Here is a 15439-nt window from a genome sequence, read left to right on the forward strand (position 1 = left end):
GCAAACCGAGTGTGTTAAATAAGGAGCAGAAAGGAAATTTAACTTTAACTGAAAAATTCAAATAATTTCAAACTTAACTCATTCTCATTGTATATGCAATGAATAATTTCAATAAGCTGCCTATTGAACCACGATTGGCTTCCAAACTAGTGATTGATTGTTCACACCAAACTTTTCATTTTCAGCAAAGCAATCTGAAAACCCTACATCAGTGAGGGTCAAACATCCAATGACCAAAATGCATTTTTGAGGAGAAGGGGACACAAATTATATTGAATCTATGATGTCACCTAAGCATGGGTACTGATTAAAATAAATTAGAATATTTTTTTCTGCGGTGTATCTTTCTGTACAACATTCTTCTAAACAAAGCTTGAAAACTAAAGCCAAAGCAGGTAGAGTGTAGCCTGTGGATATGCCTTCCTTTGGGCTAACAAGGTCTCATGCAAGTAGCTGATAAAAGTGTATGGTTTCATTCATATTATAAGAATTTGTATGTCATTTGTTTCCATACAGTGAGATTTTAAGTTTAGGGTTGAGGTTCCAATTGGGGACAACTGACAGAAGTGTCAAGTCTTCTATATATTTATCCAGTTAAGTTTTGTTGACAACAACAGTTAATCTGGGTAAGATGTTGTGCTGTCAAAGAAAATTAAATAAATATGCATCTGAATCAAATCAAACCAACAGGTGTATTACACCTAATTGTTGCACTGCATCTTTTACCTGCATCTTTTACCTGAAGCACATATCACAAATATTGACTTTTTGGAAAACACCCTTCAAGCACTGAACGATGCACTAAACATCACCAGCATTTTCATTATTTATTTATTTTTGAAATCTTTTTGCATCTTGTAAGTACTATTGAGTAAAACTTTGCACAAAAGACACTACAGAAATAAAAGTTGTGATTTGATACCGTTGACCTTTTCTTGTTTGGTTAGTCAGTCTCAGCCTTTTCAGGCACAAAATAATGTGCATGAACATTCAAGTACTCATGTCTTTCTATATTCAACACATAAACATTTCAAACGGAGTCATTCCCATGTTTGGAGTCTGCAACCAGCGCTTCTTTAAACAGTCTTTTTCTCTCCAGATTCTCATGTGCCTTCTTCTTCTTCTCCTGTTTCCTCAGCACCGACTCTTTCTTCTTCACGAGGACTTCACTGAGTTCTCCTTTATAAGCAACATCGAGTTTCTCTCTCATAATTCCCCGGGCACGCTTTCGATTTATATCCACAGATCTGGTCTGATGGCACTGATGGAGAAATGGTACAAAACAATTAAGGAACATGGTCAGTAAATTACACAAAGCTCTCACCTCAATTATTATCCATTCTGGGGCTTAAAGTCAGCATCATTTCCATTTTTTTTTTTAGCACTTTAGGGAATTGAATTAACTGTGTAACTCAATTTTCAAGCCAAAAAAAATGCAAAATCTTAATTTAAGTTCTTACTGAACTATTACGGTTTCAGCACATGGATTGCAGTAATGATAAAAACAAGCAGATGTTTATTAGAGGACACTTCACCTTCACTACAATCCCAGTGGGGATGTGCTTGAGCACCACACAGTTGCTGGTCTTGTTCGTGGCCTGTCCCCCAGGTCCGGATCCTCTCACAAACTGCTCTTCGAGCTCGTCCTCATTCAGGACCGGAAAGTCGATCAGGTCCTTCTTACCGGCTGCGAAGACACGTGTCAGGCCCGCAGGGAGCAGGGCGAGAAGCGGGGGGATACTGGGACTGCCCCTCCACACGGCCCTTCTGGACACATCACACACAGACCCAATGACGGCGTAAAGCCGTGACATTGCTCCAACTGAGCAAAGTTCAAAGCGTCGTCTTAGTGACGCGATGTTTGATTGACGGCATTACATGACGTGTGATGTGTGTCGACACGCGGAAATATCAACGCCGTCACCAATCATGTCTCTCCGTGAAATGTTTACAGCGTTTGATTTTCTGCCTTTGCTTCTCCCTCTTCTATCGGAGTACTCTTGTTTTTCCTGTCGCGTTCTTCTTCTACGCTCACGTGACCTGTGTGTCACCCAATCGCCAGTCGCTGTGTTTTCTTCGTGGCCAGAACAGCAGATCGGCGTAGACCCTCTGCCGCCACCGTGTGTCGGAACAAAAATTAGGTTATGAAACTGAAAGAGAAGAAGTTGTAAGAATGCTTGAAATAGGAATTTTATAGTTTCTTCAAATGCTCTTTTTGGTAGATATTCAAAAGGCGTGATTGTGTGAGAACGGTGGTGTGAGGTTTAACTCTATGGAGATGTGAGTAAGGTATAAGGAAGTAACGTTTACTTAGCAGGTCTATGGCACTTTTTGTCACAAAGTGCTTCACGTAGCCTAAATGAAATAACACCATCAAGCAGTAATAAACAATAAATATATGCAATGCAAAAAACAATGAAATACATGCAACAGAAAAGACATCAAAACACATGGATTCAAACACTAAAATGCACAAGTTGACACAAAAGCCAGCACTTGTTTTTTCAAGGCTCCAACAGATGCTGCAGAGGCCAAGTCAATAGAAAGAGCCCCAACATTTCAAAGAAACGATCACCTTTTGTTTTTTTGGGACAACCAGTAAGCCCTGGACATAGAACCCGAGTGACCTAAAGGAATGTTCGGATGGAACCGGTCCGCAGGGGCCTGACCTCGCAGGGCTCTATATGTGAAGAAAAGCATATTTAATTGGATCCTATAATTGATGGGAAGCCAGTGTAAGGATGATAAGATAAGATGGGTGTGATGTGATGTGAGAAGACCCTGGACAACAGTCTAGCAGCAGCGTTGTGGACCATTTGTACACAGTCCATGTGTGATGTGATTATAAATAATGAGTTGATTTCAAGACTTGAGTATTGTCTCTGGATATACTGTATTTCTATTTCACTGTAAATAATCATGAGTTATAGCCTGGTACACCCTGACTAGTAGTCTGTCTGAGCAAATGAAATGTGCTCCCAGAATTCATCTCGGCCTTTTTAAAAGGCTTCCCAGCCAAAAATCTGCTTTTGATACTGTTTTAAACATTTTCATCATGTAGAGAGACAAGGGAGACAAGTGTTAGTGCTGCAGAAGTGGTTCAAGAACTTTCTTAGGATATTTACAAACTCTTCTGCCATGCAAACTTCATAAATCATATAAAGTTAAACGTCAGAGGACCATGGTCTCCATTATCCATCAAATGAACAGCACAGCCATGTTTCAAGTCTATGGGAAGAAGGGTTTCAGGATTAGAGACAATTTGGTCACTGCAATAATATGAGTCCTCCTTTACTCATTAACTAGAGTATAAGCAAGAGCACGATAGAATCAAATAATGGATTAATAATCACCACTTCACCTGACAGTGCAGCAGGTTTACTATTTCATGTATTTATTTGTCATTCGCTTCACACATTACACACCACACCCCTTTTACACTTCAAAACACATTCATGTTGAATTTAATAAAATTTCATCCACCACTGCAGGCCGTGCCAAACACCTGTGAAATAATTTCTTTCTGTTGTAGTTTCTGCAGGATTCCTGAGAAGGTGAGATTAATATCAGGAAACTATTGATGCCCATTTAAAGGTATAAATACATTTATTGCAAACTAGTTTAAAACATTTTTTTCCACATGGATATACATAATGGGCTGTTACATAATGCTTCCTGTTCTCTCCCTTGACATGGACTAGAATTAGTAAATCAGGAAACTATGTAGGTCACAGGGAAAAGACAATCTGTCTGATGACCTGTTAGGACATCTCAGTGACTTTGCGGATGTGGGGGAGGTGCATTTCTAATCACTCGAAACAACCGTAACCATATAATTCTCTTGTGGCTCTTGCAAAAGAATCACCACACCTTTCTATCAATGTGCAACCTGCTGTCTTCAGGAATCAGTTTTACAAATTTGTTCATTTCATAGGGTTTTGTGACACCAAACAAACATGGAATTTTCTCAAGTGTATTTTTTGGAATGGAGATTTAAACTATATAATCACCAACATACTTCAATGATGTCACCTTAAAACACGCATCCATCATATTTATCATACCACTTAAATACACTGTACAATATTCATATTACTTATCATGCTACCTATCTATCATGCTCTTTGCACCGTCGTTACCTTGACTTGAGTTCACTTCTCTTTAATTGAAGAACTTTATTCTATACTTCTTATCCTTATTTATTTATTCTTATCATATAGTTGCTTATTTCTATATTCTGAATATTTTTCTTTGCAATGATTAGAACAGGCACAATTTGATTTGAGGATGACACTTTCCATAATTTTGTTGTGCTTGCACGATGACAAACAAGTTCTTGAATCATAATATGGGACTATGTGGCCTACTGTAAGCTTGTGTATAGATAAGCAAACTGGCAATGTTTTACGGGATCACCGCCCTTAGTCCATCACTATTGAAGTTACATGATGAAATGAATAAGAAAGCAGGCGTGTCTGGATACTTTTAAAAATATGAACAAAGATAAACTGAGTGTACGTATGTTTGTCTGTTGCTGGAAGCCAGATAATAACACGCCTGCACGGATGAAACCGGATTTGCAGTGGTTACTTTCTGCAGAAACGCGTGAAAGGCGTGATGTGTTCTCTATTTAACATAGCTAAATATGTATGACGATGGCCTAGATGTAAGACATGAACATACCAGTGTTCACCTATATAATCCGCTGCCAGCAGGAGGCGTCATACTATCGAAACTGCTACAGTGTCTGCGCCTGTTTGAGTTTCGTCAACGGACCAAAAGAAAAGAAAAAAAACCCCGGAAGTTATGTAATGAATCTTTCATAATGAAATACTAAATATTGTTTGTGCTGCTGTGTGGTATTTTTACACAACATGTTTTTCCACATTGTCCCTTAATCGTATTGTGTTCTCGAATGAGAGGTACTGTGCGGCGCGGTGTGCTCTCGCTTTGAGACACGCGGCAGCAGCTCAGACCTTTATTTTGAAAAGAGTACCGGAAACCTCGTTGCGCTCACGTGAGCTTGGCGGCACTTCGCGTCGTGCCAGGAGAGACTGTGGAATCTCGCAGCCGTTCAGACAAGAGGAGTGACAACTTGCGATGGCGAGAGCTCCGCGTCCGTCTGCTCCTCGCTCTTCCCGGTTCTCCGGTCGGAGGCGACAGCTGCTCGGCTGAGCTCCCCGCCGGCTCACTGCCCCCGTCGCCACAGGACGAGCTCGGCCGCCAACTCCTGCGCGAGCAGCTTGGACATTCAAGGACATTTTAACCGTTACCATAGCTACTTTGGCCTTTCCCCCCCCTGTCGACAACGATGTCGCCCGATTTTGTAAACACGTTCAGAAACGGCGGCTGAAATCATGTGATTTGAAAAAACTGAAAGGAAAAGAATAAGCTGTCCAGGGGACTGATGGTGTTTCTCAACGTGTCGCACCCGCAGCCCTTCCTCCGTCGAGGGGCCAAACAAGCGGTCGAGTGAAGGGAACCGGCGGCGGAGTTTCGATGCGCTCATCTCGTCATCATTTCCAGACCTCGTCGAGTCGGCGGCTGCTTGGAGCTGAAGGAGAACACCTTGTCGCCGGTGAACGCGCAGACGGACGGAGAGAGAGAGAGAAGAGAGAGAGAAGAGAGAGAGAGAGACAGAGAAGAGAGACAGAAGAGAGAGAGAGAGACAGAGAAGAGAGAGAGAGAGGCCGATGAACTGGGATTCGCCGAGTGCCGGAGTGTGTCCAAGCCGGCGGAGCTTTGTCTGCGTGCGCCAGCTCCAGGTATGTGATGAGCGTTGCGAGCCATCAATTTGTCATTACCGTGCCGCCGTGTTGCTAGGTAACTAACCGACGGCGGGTTTACTCCAGTTCAACTGCTCGTATCGTCCGACACTTATCCGAAGACGCGTCGCCACGTCTCATAGTTCAGGGACGACGCCGTCCCATTAGTTTGAGACTAACTTTGGTCTGTGTTCGATTGTGCTCGGGGCCTGTCGACGACACATCCTCTCACAGGCGACGCCGGTTGATTCCAAAGTAGGAATTGCTGGAATCACAGGTGCATGTTTTTTTTTAAATATTTTCATGCCTCGTGTTGTTGTTGCATGTCTGTGAGTGGTGCATGTCGTTTCCCCCCTCCCTCCCCAGAGACGTGTTTCAGTGTAATCCAGGTGTGGCCATTTATTTAACACCCTCCTGCACATTTCAGGTGTTTGACCTCAGTCAGGAGGAACCACTGGGAACTGGAGGCGAGCCCAATTATGGGCTGCAGCCATCTCGTTTTCGAGTTCACTAAAAACCTGCAGGCCACCAGCAAAGCTTGTTGCTGTGGCCCTCAGAGGCCAGTGTCTGCTCCAATAGGACTTCATTGGTCTTAGCATCAGGTCATTCCACTTGACTCAGCGGGGCCTGGGTGAGTCACCGAGGCCGTGTTGACTCAGATCTGTGGTGTCCCTTGTCGTCGTCGTCCCCCCCCCCCCCCCCCCCCCCCGCGCTTTATTTCCTACATGGCAGTATGTCTTTGAATCTGACAATAGTTTTTGAGATGTATCTGTGCCAGCCTGAAAAGAACAAGATCCAGCCTGCACTTGGGAGCGCGTTGACAGAGGAAAAATGCAGAGAACTCCTTCCTAGGATAGTTTATTGTGTTGCTTCTGGACCTGAAAAAATATTGTGACACGTGACATGTTAGAACTTGCGTCCCGCTGCCTCCGAGCCACCAATGGATGTCTGGATCGTTTAATCTAGTTCGCATCCGCAGTTCTGATCTTGGCTTTGGTTATTTTTTGGAATGGCATGAGAACAGACACGCTGAAGTTCACTGGAAAAACAGTTTGCTGAAATTAGAGCTCTTTTTTCTGAACACAGATCGTTCTCTTCTGAGTCACTTTTGGTTTTTACTTCTAGACAGACCAATTACATAGTACATTCCTCCTTTTTGACCAGCGATACAAATAACTGCCTTTGTTGCTGAAAGCAGCGATGACCACACAAAAGCTCTCTGTGAATATCAGGATATGTTTTCATTCATTTGTGTCACGAGGAGCTCCATCAGCAACACCCTTCGCCTTTTCTTCAGTCCCTAAAGTGTCGCTCTGGTGATTAGTGGCTGATTGCTTTAGGTGAAGGCCATCGATTACATCATTGTCACTGATGACCCATAACTCAAATGTTTCTCACAGAAGGGCGCTCTGCCCTCTTTGCCAGTCACACCTGTTATGGCCTTTAACATACTGTAGCGCCTTCTCTGCTGTAAAAATGGCAGCTCCTCAAGATGTTCGCTGAACCACTTCAAGTTCTGACTAATCACATGTCATCTCTGTGGCCAGTAATATTTGATCAAATGTTGTGTTCATTGGTAACTTAATCCTCTTGTTAATTTGGCAACAATGACTATGAATTCACAAAGTAAAGATCTAAATTGGCTTTTTGCTATGATGAACACTGTCCATGTTTAAAGTTTTCGCATTTTCATCCTTCTTTACCACTATGAATTGTGGCTTTAATCCCACCAGCAAGTTCTGCAGTATTGTAGACATTCAGAAAGGTGCATATTGAAAAGTGTTCAATGGGACCTCACAAGCACTCAATGGTTTCACATCAGTCCTAATCCATATATATATAAATATACACAGCATATACTTTCAAGTCTGTGAGTGCAGACACTGGGACTGGTGCCATGCTGTTGACTACATGTCTAATCACTCTTCCATCTTATTGGCAGCACTTTGCCTCATTTTATAATTCTGCTCCTCTCAAAGGCTTAGCACAGATTTCTTTGGTTAAATAATGTAGTTTAAAAAGCGTGTTTTTAATGTGATTTTGTCTTTTTTTTATGTAAATGCACTCTCAGCAAAATGTTGCCTATATTATAAGTTAGAATAAACCATGTCCCTCCCTCAGAAAGCTTCCCACTAGAATCTCATTACACAAAGACTTTTTTTTTTTACTGACCAAGTAATTTTACCAGAGTTCAAATATTCATTCAGTATAAATATTTTATAAGTCATTCCTGGAAAATCTGAATTGTAGCTTTAGGATTGCATATATTTTTACTTGCTGTCCTATTGGAGTTTGACACAGTCAAGATCAGTTTGTTGTTTTATGTTTCGTTCTTTTTTTGGAGGATACAAAGACTTTTACATGTTTTAACTTAGGAAAACTACATCTATTTTTCTATGGCAAATTATTTCTTCACCAAGGGCACATAATTCAGTGACATTTTTTGGTGATCTTTTAATATATCTACAGTAATCAGAGGAAACTTAGAAGGAGACAGTAGTTGAGGGGCTGAAACCTGATCTCCGTTGCCTCTGTTGAATCAAATACACCAGACACAGTGGAGGGGATAATGAATTGGTCAGTTGTCCGTACAGTTGTGACCACCCTTCTCATTCATCTCACATAGGTTTCTTTCTGTAATCACTCCTCTAATCTTATACAGTTACATGACTGCCTTACAACATCCTGATGGTCAGAAGGACAACAGAGTGAGAATATGTAAATATATGCTTTATGACCGAGTGACTTAGGAGTGGAAAATTTCTGACAGAGGAGCCCGTAGCATGAGAGCTAGTGTCCCAGCCTTGTTCGAGTAACGCCGCATGGAATCTTATTTTTTACATTTTTTATTCTTACATGTGACAAGACTCCTGTGTTCGGTTTGCTTATATTTCTCTTACAGCGTAATTCAATAATCGTGTCACTGAAGAATATCAATGACAAATGAGCATACAGCCATTGAGTAATACTATTTAAGTTCGGGAGAGAAGAAACAACTCACTTCCTGTCAGTTGAAGTTTGAACGTCGTGCGCTGCTCACCACATCTTTTGGTTCCATGTGTTCACCATTTGAGTTGATTATCAGATGACATCACCGGCACAGGAAGTGCAGAAAAACATCTTGCACAAACACAGTTAAAATGAGCCGTATCCTTTTTGTGAAGCGTTACCTAGAGGTTGTAAATAAGGTTGAAGCCTCAGTTGTAACAGAGTCAATGTTGCTCTGTAAAATAGAATCATAAATGCACTTGCCTGTTTATGTGGTCATTGGACGTTTTCTTCATAATGTTGCTCCGCATACATTGATTTTTTAATAATCTATTGAACTTTGTGTGATATTGTGGTACAGTCTGTTGCATCCTGCGTCTTGTATCCCACCCACCATATACACACAATCACTACCAATCCCACCCAAGACAACTTGGCAGTATAATCTTAAAGACAAATTAATAAAATGCAGTAGGTAGTGACACGGACGGAGGAGCTGTACAGCTGTTTAAAAAAAGATTCCTAACTTCCTTTATGCATTTTCTTCTAATCAGTCTGTAAAATGAACAGGCTTCTACCCTTTAATCTGTCTGAGGTTCATTTCTCACACAAGGTGTGTAATGTGGGAATGCAATTTGTTAAATGAGCTTGCAGAAATATACTGAAGGTATTAAACAAGTCCTTCATTTTATCTTGGACTGTGTTGTCTGAATAATTTTGCCCACATCTGATCACCTCCGGTTACAAAGACTCATGTCACGTTGGTGTCATTGACAGTCAATAGTGACAGATCTTTATGGGGACTGACAGCACTGGAGGGCCTTTTAAAAAGTGAAGTATTCGGTTTTCCGTTCAGATCTTATTAAAATGTTTAATCATAAACAAAGTAGCTTTATCAAATATCCCCTGGTCTTTATTTGTGTGTCAGACAGGCTTGTTCACTTGTTTGGTTTGCAGTGGTGGAACAGGAAGTAGCACGAGGTAAACTTGATAAACAACCCAGGTTGCTCAGAGCTTGTTTGGTCAGGTTCATGGATTTTTCTTAACAATCAACATAATATGTCAGATGGGAATTAATGCGGAAATAAAGGGATGATATACGTGACTGGAATTCAAGCTGGAATTTTCCACTCTCGCTTCCTATTAGTTTATTCACTGCACATAACTACACCCACACTCACTTATTTTACACAACAGCAGGTTCGAGGAGTCTTTTGTGAAACAGTGAAAAAAGATGTTAACAGGGAACCTGCTGAACAGATGTTTACCAGAGTGTGACATTAATTGAGTTGTTAGGACACAGGTCCCCACATCAATGGTTATCTGCTGCTTTATTATTGACTGCAATATTTTTTAATATAAAAACTGCAGAATAGGGACACATTGTCAGCTTGCTGGTTATTTTTCTTTTAATCCACTTGAGCGGATTATCGGGCACCGTGACAGTATTTCAGACCTGCCTCCATCATTCACCTGGTTACCAGCCAAGCACCTGAATGAACATCCTGTTGTTGTTGTTGTTGTTTCATGATAATATCCATCAGGCTTGTGCTCGAGGTAATATCGAGGCACTGACACAAACACCTTCTCTACCAGGAAACTTTATGGATAAGATGCAACAGAATGTCCTGAATATCAGTAGATGATGTGTTAACTACTCTAATCTGCACGGAGCATAGTCTACTGGGAAATAGAAATGCTGTCTGCTCCACCCCATCACTGAGCAAAGTTCTGGTTAGTGGACCTCTGAACGCCCCTGACACCATATCAACATGTCCACACTAATGGTGAGGCTGTGCCTGACCATCAATATCAATAAATCCCATTTTATTTATACCATTTTACAGTTTATCCCCACAGTGTTCACATTGAATTCATTCCTCTTCTGTTGGGAGAGTCGGATAGACCATGTCATGTCATCTTATATTTGTTTGTTTGGTTAAACCCCACCCCCAACCCTTGCAGCGCTCTCTGACTCATGTGGATCATGTAAAGTGAAAGTGACAGCGCTGCTCCATGTCTCTTTACCCATGCTCCCCTTTCTTTTCTACTGGCCGCAGACACCTGATTTCTCCAGGGCTAAAAATAGACTCCTTCAGACCCTAACTCCCCCTCCTCGCCGCCCCCTCACCTCTTTCTCTTTTTTCTTCCTGGTGTTCAGGCTTTTATTGAGGAGTCTCCCTGTGTTATGCCCATTCATTGCTGCCATTTGACAGACAAAGCACCATGTCTCCGTTCAGAGCGTTGTGTCTGTGTGAGAGATGTCAGAATATAGACTGATGGAGAATTTCTGGTTTATATACTAGGCTCTGGCGCTGATAAGAAAATCCCAATACAATAAAGCTTGATTTTTTTCCTCTCCCCACAGAGCTGGAAATCTGACCTCAGAACCCATTTAAATGTTGTCCAAAGTCATAGGACCATGATCATCTTTGAAATGGCCTTTTATGGTTAGTGTGAGAGACAGCTTCTGTCTTTGGTCAGTGGGTAGAACACTTTTGGGAAGCCTGCATTATCCGTGCTGCACGAGGGTTTGAGGTATTTCGCCAAAGTGCAAATAGACAGCCTTGGCTTTTTATGAGCAGCTTTCTCATCGTTGACAGTTGATTTGGATGCGTGGTGTCCTTGAACCGTTGACAGAAGAACACAGAATAAAAAAAATAGCTGAGACAGGTGGAGATTGTTTTGTTAAGGTCAGAGTCGTGTTTCCTTTCATGAATTTATTGGTTGGGGACTTTTGCAGTCAGTTAAATGAGAGTGTAATCTGATATTACCATACCTGTGACGATTTTTCTGTTCGTTCCTGAACTGAAAACCCTCTGCATGAAAGCTGATTTGACAAAACATTTAAAATGAAATAAAAGTAGAGTTCACAGATTAAACATCATTTAAACTTGCTTTCCCCCCAGTTCCTCATTGTCCCTGTTTTATCTTTTCAGCTGATGCTTGAGTATTTTATTTGGTTTTTTTACTCCCACTTCTCATCAGATCTGCTTTTTCTCTCAGTTTCTAGAGAATGAGAAACTGGAGCACAAAGACACATTTCTTCCCAAGGTGTCAACAAACTGAATATTGATATTATTTTCTTATCATTCTTGGAGCTATTAGTAATCTACAAAATTGAATCTTAAACTGTATAAAGCAAACTTTCTTTAGTCCTCAAAGTCATGCAGTTTATAGAGATCCTTGACATTATTTTAAACCAAAGTACAGTATTAGCAGTAGGTATGAAGTGCTTTTAAACCAGCACTTTAGATCTCTGAGGCCACATAGCTGTATTAAGGCTATTGTGGCTTAGCTGATCTATGTTGCTCCCACCACTTAATTTTAGTCCTTGTGTGATATGGAGGACTGTCATCTAAATGTATCACAGTAGCATATATTTACGTTGACGATATGATAGAATCAGTAGGGATTGCTGCTGTAGCCTGAAGACAGAACCCAGTGTTCGGTGCAAACGGGCGGTGGTGGTGGGGAAGAGCAGAGGCCGACAAAAGTGAAAGTGGAGACAGGAGAAATGGGAGAAAGAAGGACCAGCCCCAGCAGCGACTGGTCTCTACTTTCCTTGTCACTCTGACTTCATCTTGGCAACCAATAAGGAAAGGGCCCACTGTGTCTCCATGGTAACCCCCCTTTCAAGCAATGATGGAGAGGATAAAGGTGAACGAAAGGGAATACATTTTGGCCTCCGGCAAAACATTTTCTCACCGACAGTTTTCTTGAAATTAATCTGTTTCATTTCTCCTCTTAGACATAGTTATTTTAAAGAAAAGTTACATTATTAGATTGAGAGTTTTTTTTTTTTTTTTAAGTACACCATCCCTTTGTCAGAGCTTATAAAACATTTATCCAAGCTCCTTCAGTTTCCAGATGTTGGAAAAGTATCATTCCCATTACACAGGTTAGACCGACTATACAAACTTTACATTCAATCTTTTTTTTTTAAACCTTTCTCATCAAATGGCTTCTCTAAACTCCTTCTGACTTATTACAAACTGGTTGTCAGTCAAATCATGTATCCTGATACACGGGAGATAATGTAGGAAGTGTCTCATGGACGTCTGGGGCAGATCACTGTTGTACTTCACAGAGCCACTTTGCACTATTGTGAGAGATTTCTAGTGGCAGTGATCCTGGAAATCCATCAGTTGTTCGTCCTCCAAGCCTTTGTGCTGTCAGTGGTGAGCAACTACTCGGCAACAGGCTCGACGTTAGCACGAAGGCCTTGATTTGTATCAGCATCCTGTTGCTACCAAACACTCACAGAGGAGCTGATGGAGATGTTTCAGAGAGATTGTCTAAGTGTTCAAAAAGGATTCCCTGCTCTGTGGTCTGTGAATTAACTAATATGGTGGACGAAATGCGAGGGTCGAGATACTTTCCTTCTCTGTAACTGTCCAAGTTACATAAGACTGTTTGATTTAGGCAGTCTGGGCGCTCTGAGAGAATGCCGGTCGAGTGGAGATCCTCATTTAACCACGGCACGTAGCTGATTAATCCAAGTGTAATTTGCATATAAGGCCATTTAATGGCTATTAGAGATAGAGTTGGTATGTAACAGGCTCGTTTTGGAACACGATGTGATGATGAGCGCCACCGAGGCACAAGAAAACAATGGCTCCACTTAATAAAGCAGCTTAAAGTTCTCAGCAGTCACTGGGCACCCGATTTATTTCGGTCAAATTTTAATTACATACTATTTGGGTTACCCAATTTAAACTTGACTTATTTTCCACTGGTTCAGAGCTTCAGATGTCGTGATATTCACCAATGCTTCGAGTTCAGAGTAAATTTTGAACTCACTCCTGAAGATTTTGTACAACTCACTGTCCAACCATACACAGATCTGTGTATTCTAACTAAAGTACAAAAATCTAACTAAATTTGTTAGCTCATATCATTGTAACAACTATATTTCAGACTTTTTTTTCAAATCATGTTTTGCAACATTTCCAAGCTGTGAATGATCAGTTGTTGTGACATTTATCTTTTACCAGAGAAGTGAAAAAAATCTTGCCTAATCTCTTTGCAGACAAAGACAAAAAATTGGAAATTTTCGTTTTTTTTTCTGCGGTAATCCTCTGCAAAGTTCTGCTTCCTTCACGGCACCACTTCTCTGCTGTGTCTTTGGCTCTGGTACGTTGCCTCCCCACGTAAACGAGGATCATTTTTAGAAGCAGGTCTTACTTGCAGGGCTGCTGTGGGAGGGAGAGGACGAGGAGAAGGAGGAGCAGTGGAGGAGATGCTCACAGGGAGTGAAATATTTTTAGCTTTCCCCTTGTACTTCGACGATGAGTAAAGAACAGGATCAGGTTGTGCGTCCCAGCCTCCTTAGCATGTGGAGGAGCATGGGCCTGAATGATGCAGCCTTGTTCCAGGGCACATCATGCATGGACCTTGCTGTATATCTACGTGGCAAAACATGAGGCACCGCTACATTACATGATTTACATCTCTTATCTCTTGCATTTTTCATGATGAACTCGCTCTGCCAGCATATGGCACTGCTAAGCGCCAGTGCTTTCTCGTGCTGTTGCGGTGTCCCTTTGTGTCGTACTTATTTTTGGTAGTAAGAGCTCTGGTGTTTGCATATCACATCATGTTTCATCTACATTGTTCTGTTTCGTTGGCTCATTCCTGAGTTTAAATTGATGCAGACTAAATAATGGGTCCCTCAGAATGTTTCCCCTGCTCTTGCTGCACCTGTCTTTGAGTCGTGCACTTAGTTGTGTAGCATGCAAACAATCCTGACCACTTTTTAAATATGGAGAAAAGATATGCACAATGTGTTTGCTTACTCCTTTGATGCTTTATTGAAGTCAAACAAAGCCAAACATTGTCTTTGTCTCCACCAACACTGCACCTGTATACTGTATAGACATATTCTAGTTGCTGTCCCATGGAGTATTTCAAAAGGTTGGAAATAAGAATAAAAAAAATCTTCATGGATAAAGTGGTTGATTAATACCCTGCACAAATGTAGTAAAGATAAAAGTTGTAGCTCCCAAGTTACCATTCAACACCTTTCATACAGATAGATTTATAGATGAGAGTAAAAGTCAGTCTGGAGGGAAGAGTCCATATCCCAATTCATCAAGCCCTTAAGGGTGGGGGGGTTTCAAATCCATTTTGTATGAAGTAATCTCTGCCAAATAGTTGATATGTATCACAGTTATACCCCTCATGAATTATTCCTCATATTTTTGCCCTTATTAGATACCTGGGACAGAGGTGTCTAATCTTTGTACAATGGCCTTTTAAGGCCTCTATGTCATTACAAGTGAACGGTAAACTCCCACCACGTAATGCACAGAGACCAGCACGGCCTGCATTGTCTTAAGCCTTTTGACATTTTAACTGGCTTGGCGGATAAACCCATCAGCTCGATCGGGGGTTCTTGTCGCAGGCTGAGGCTGTGTTTGCAGCGGTTGCCATGGCTGCAGTTGTCCCTGCGACGTCGAGGCAGCTCTGTGTGAAACGGATCTACAGTAATTTAGGCAGTCCAGGGGTTAACATTTTCCACTTGTGTTTTAAGGGGTCTGCCTCAGGTCAGTCATGAGGGAACTCCTGCCCATGTCAGCCCTCCCCTCCTTTAAGATTCACCACCTCCTCTGTCGCTCCGCCTTTTTAAGTGTTGCTCTTTAAAACAGGGCTAAATTTAAAGAAGCACCACCATTGTGGCCTTT

The 15439-nt window shown here is 41.6% G+C and overlaps 2 protein-coding genes across 7 annotated transcripts in view; one reads left to right on the plus strand and one right to left on the minus strand.

Annotated features, from left to right (window-relative positions):
* Positions 1-808: 808 nt before the first annotated feature.
* Positions 809-2034, minus strand: mtrfr (mitochondrial translation release factor in rescue). The gene is made up of 2 exons (XM_035640131.2): positions 1536-2034; positions 809-1261 (listed from the first exon to the last, which is right to left on the minus strand). Exons 1-2 carry the CDS (start codon positions 1812-1814, stop codon positions 1031-1033), a joined length of 510 nt encoding a protein of 169 aa, XP_035496024.1. The 5' UTR covers positions 1815-2034; the 3' UTR covers positions 809-1030.
* Positions 2035-5032: 2998 nt separating this feature from the next.
* LOC118314033 (membrane-associated phosphatidylinositol transfer protein 2) overlaps positions 5033-15439 on the plus strand; it is a 38508-nt gene continuing 28101 nt past the window's right edge. For 3 of the 6 annotated variants that reach the window (XM_035640117.2, XM_035640120.2, XM_035640118.2), the window contains exon 1: positions 5034-5765. The gene's annotated coding sequence lies outside the window, so the exon portion shown is untranslated. Of the gene's footprint in view, positions 5766-15439 lie in introns of all 6 variants that reach the window. The other 3 variants (XM_035640115.2, XM_035640119.2, XM_035640121.2) reach the window with 2 other exon arrangements.

The sequence above is a fragment of the Scophthalmus maximus genome, chromosome 19 (genome assembly GCF_022379125.1).
Source record: "Scophthalmus maximus strain ysfricsl-2021 chromosome 19, ASM2237912v1, whole genome shotgun sequence".
NCBI classification, from domain to species: domain Eukaryota; kingdom Metazoa; phylum Chordata; class Actinopteri; order Pleuronectiformes; family Scophthalmidae; genus Scophthalmus; species Scophthalmus maximus.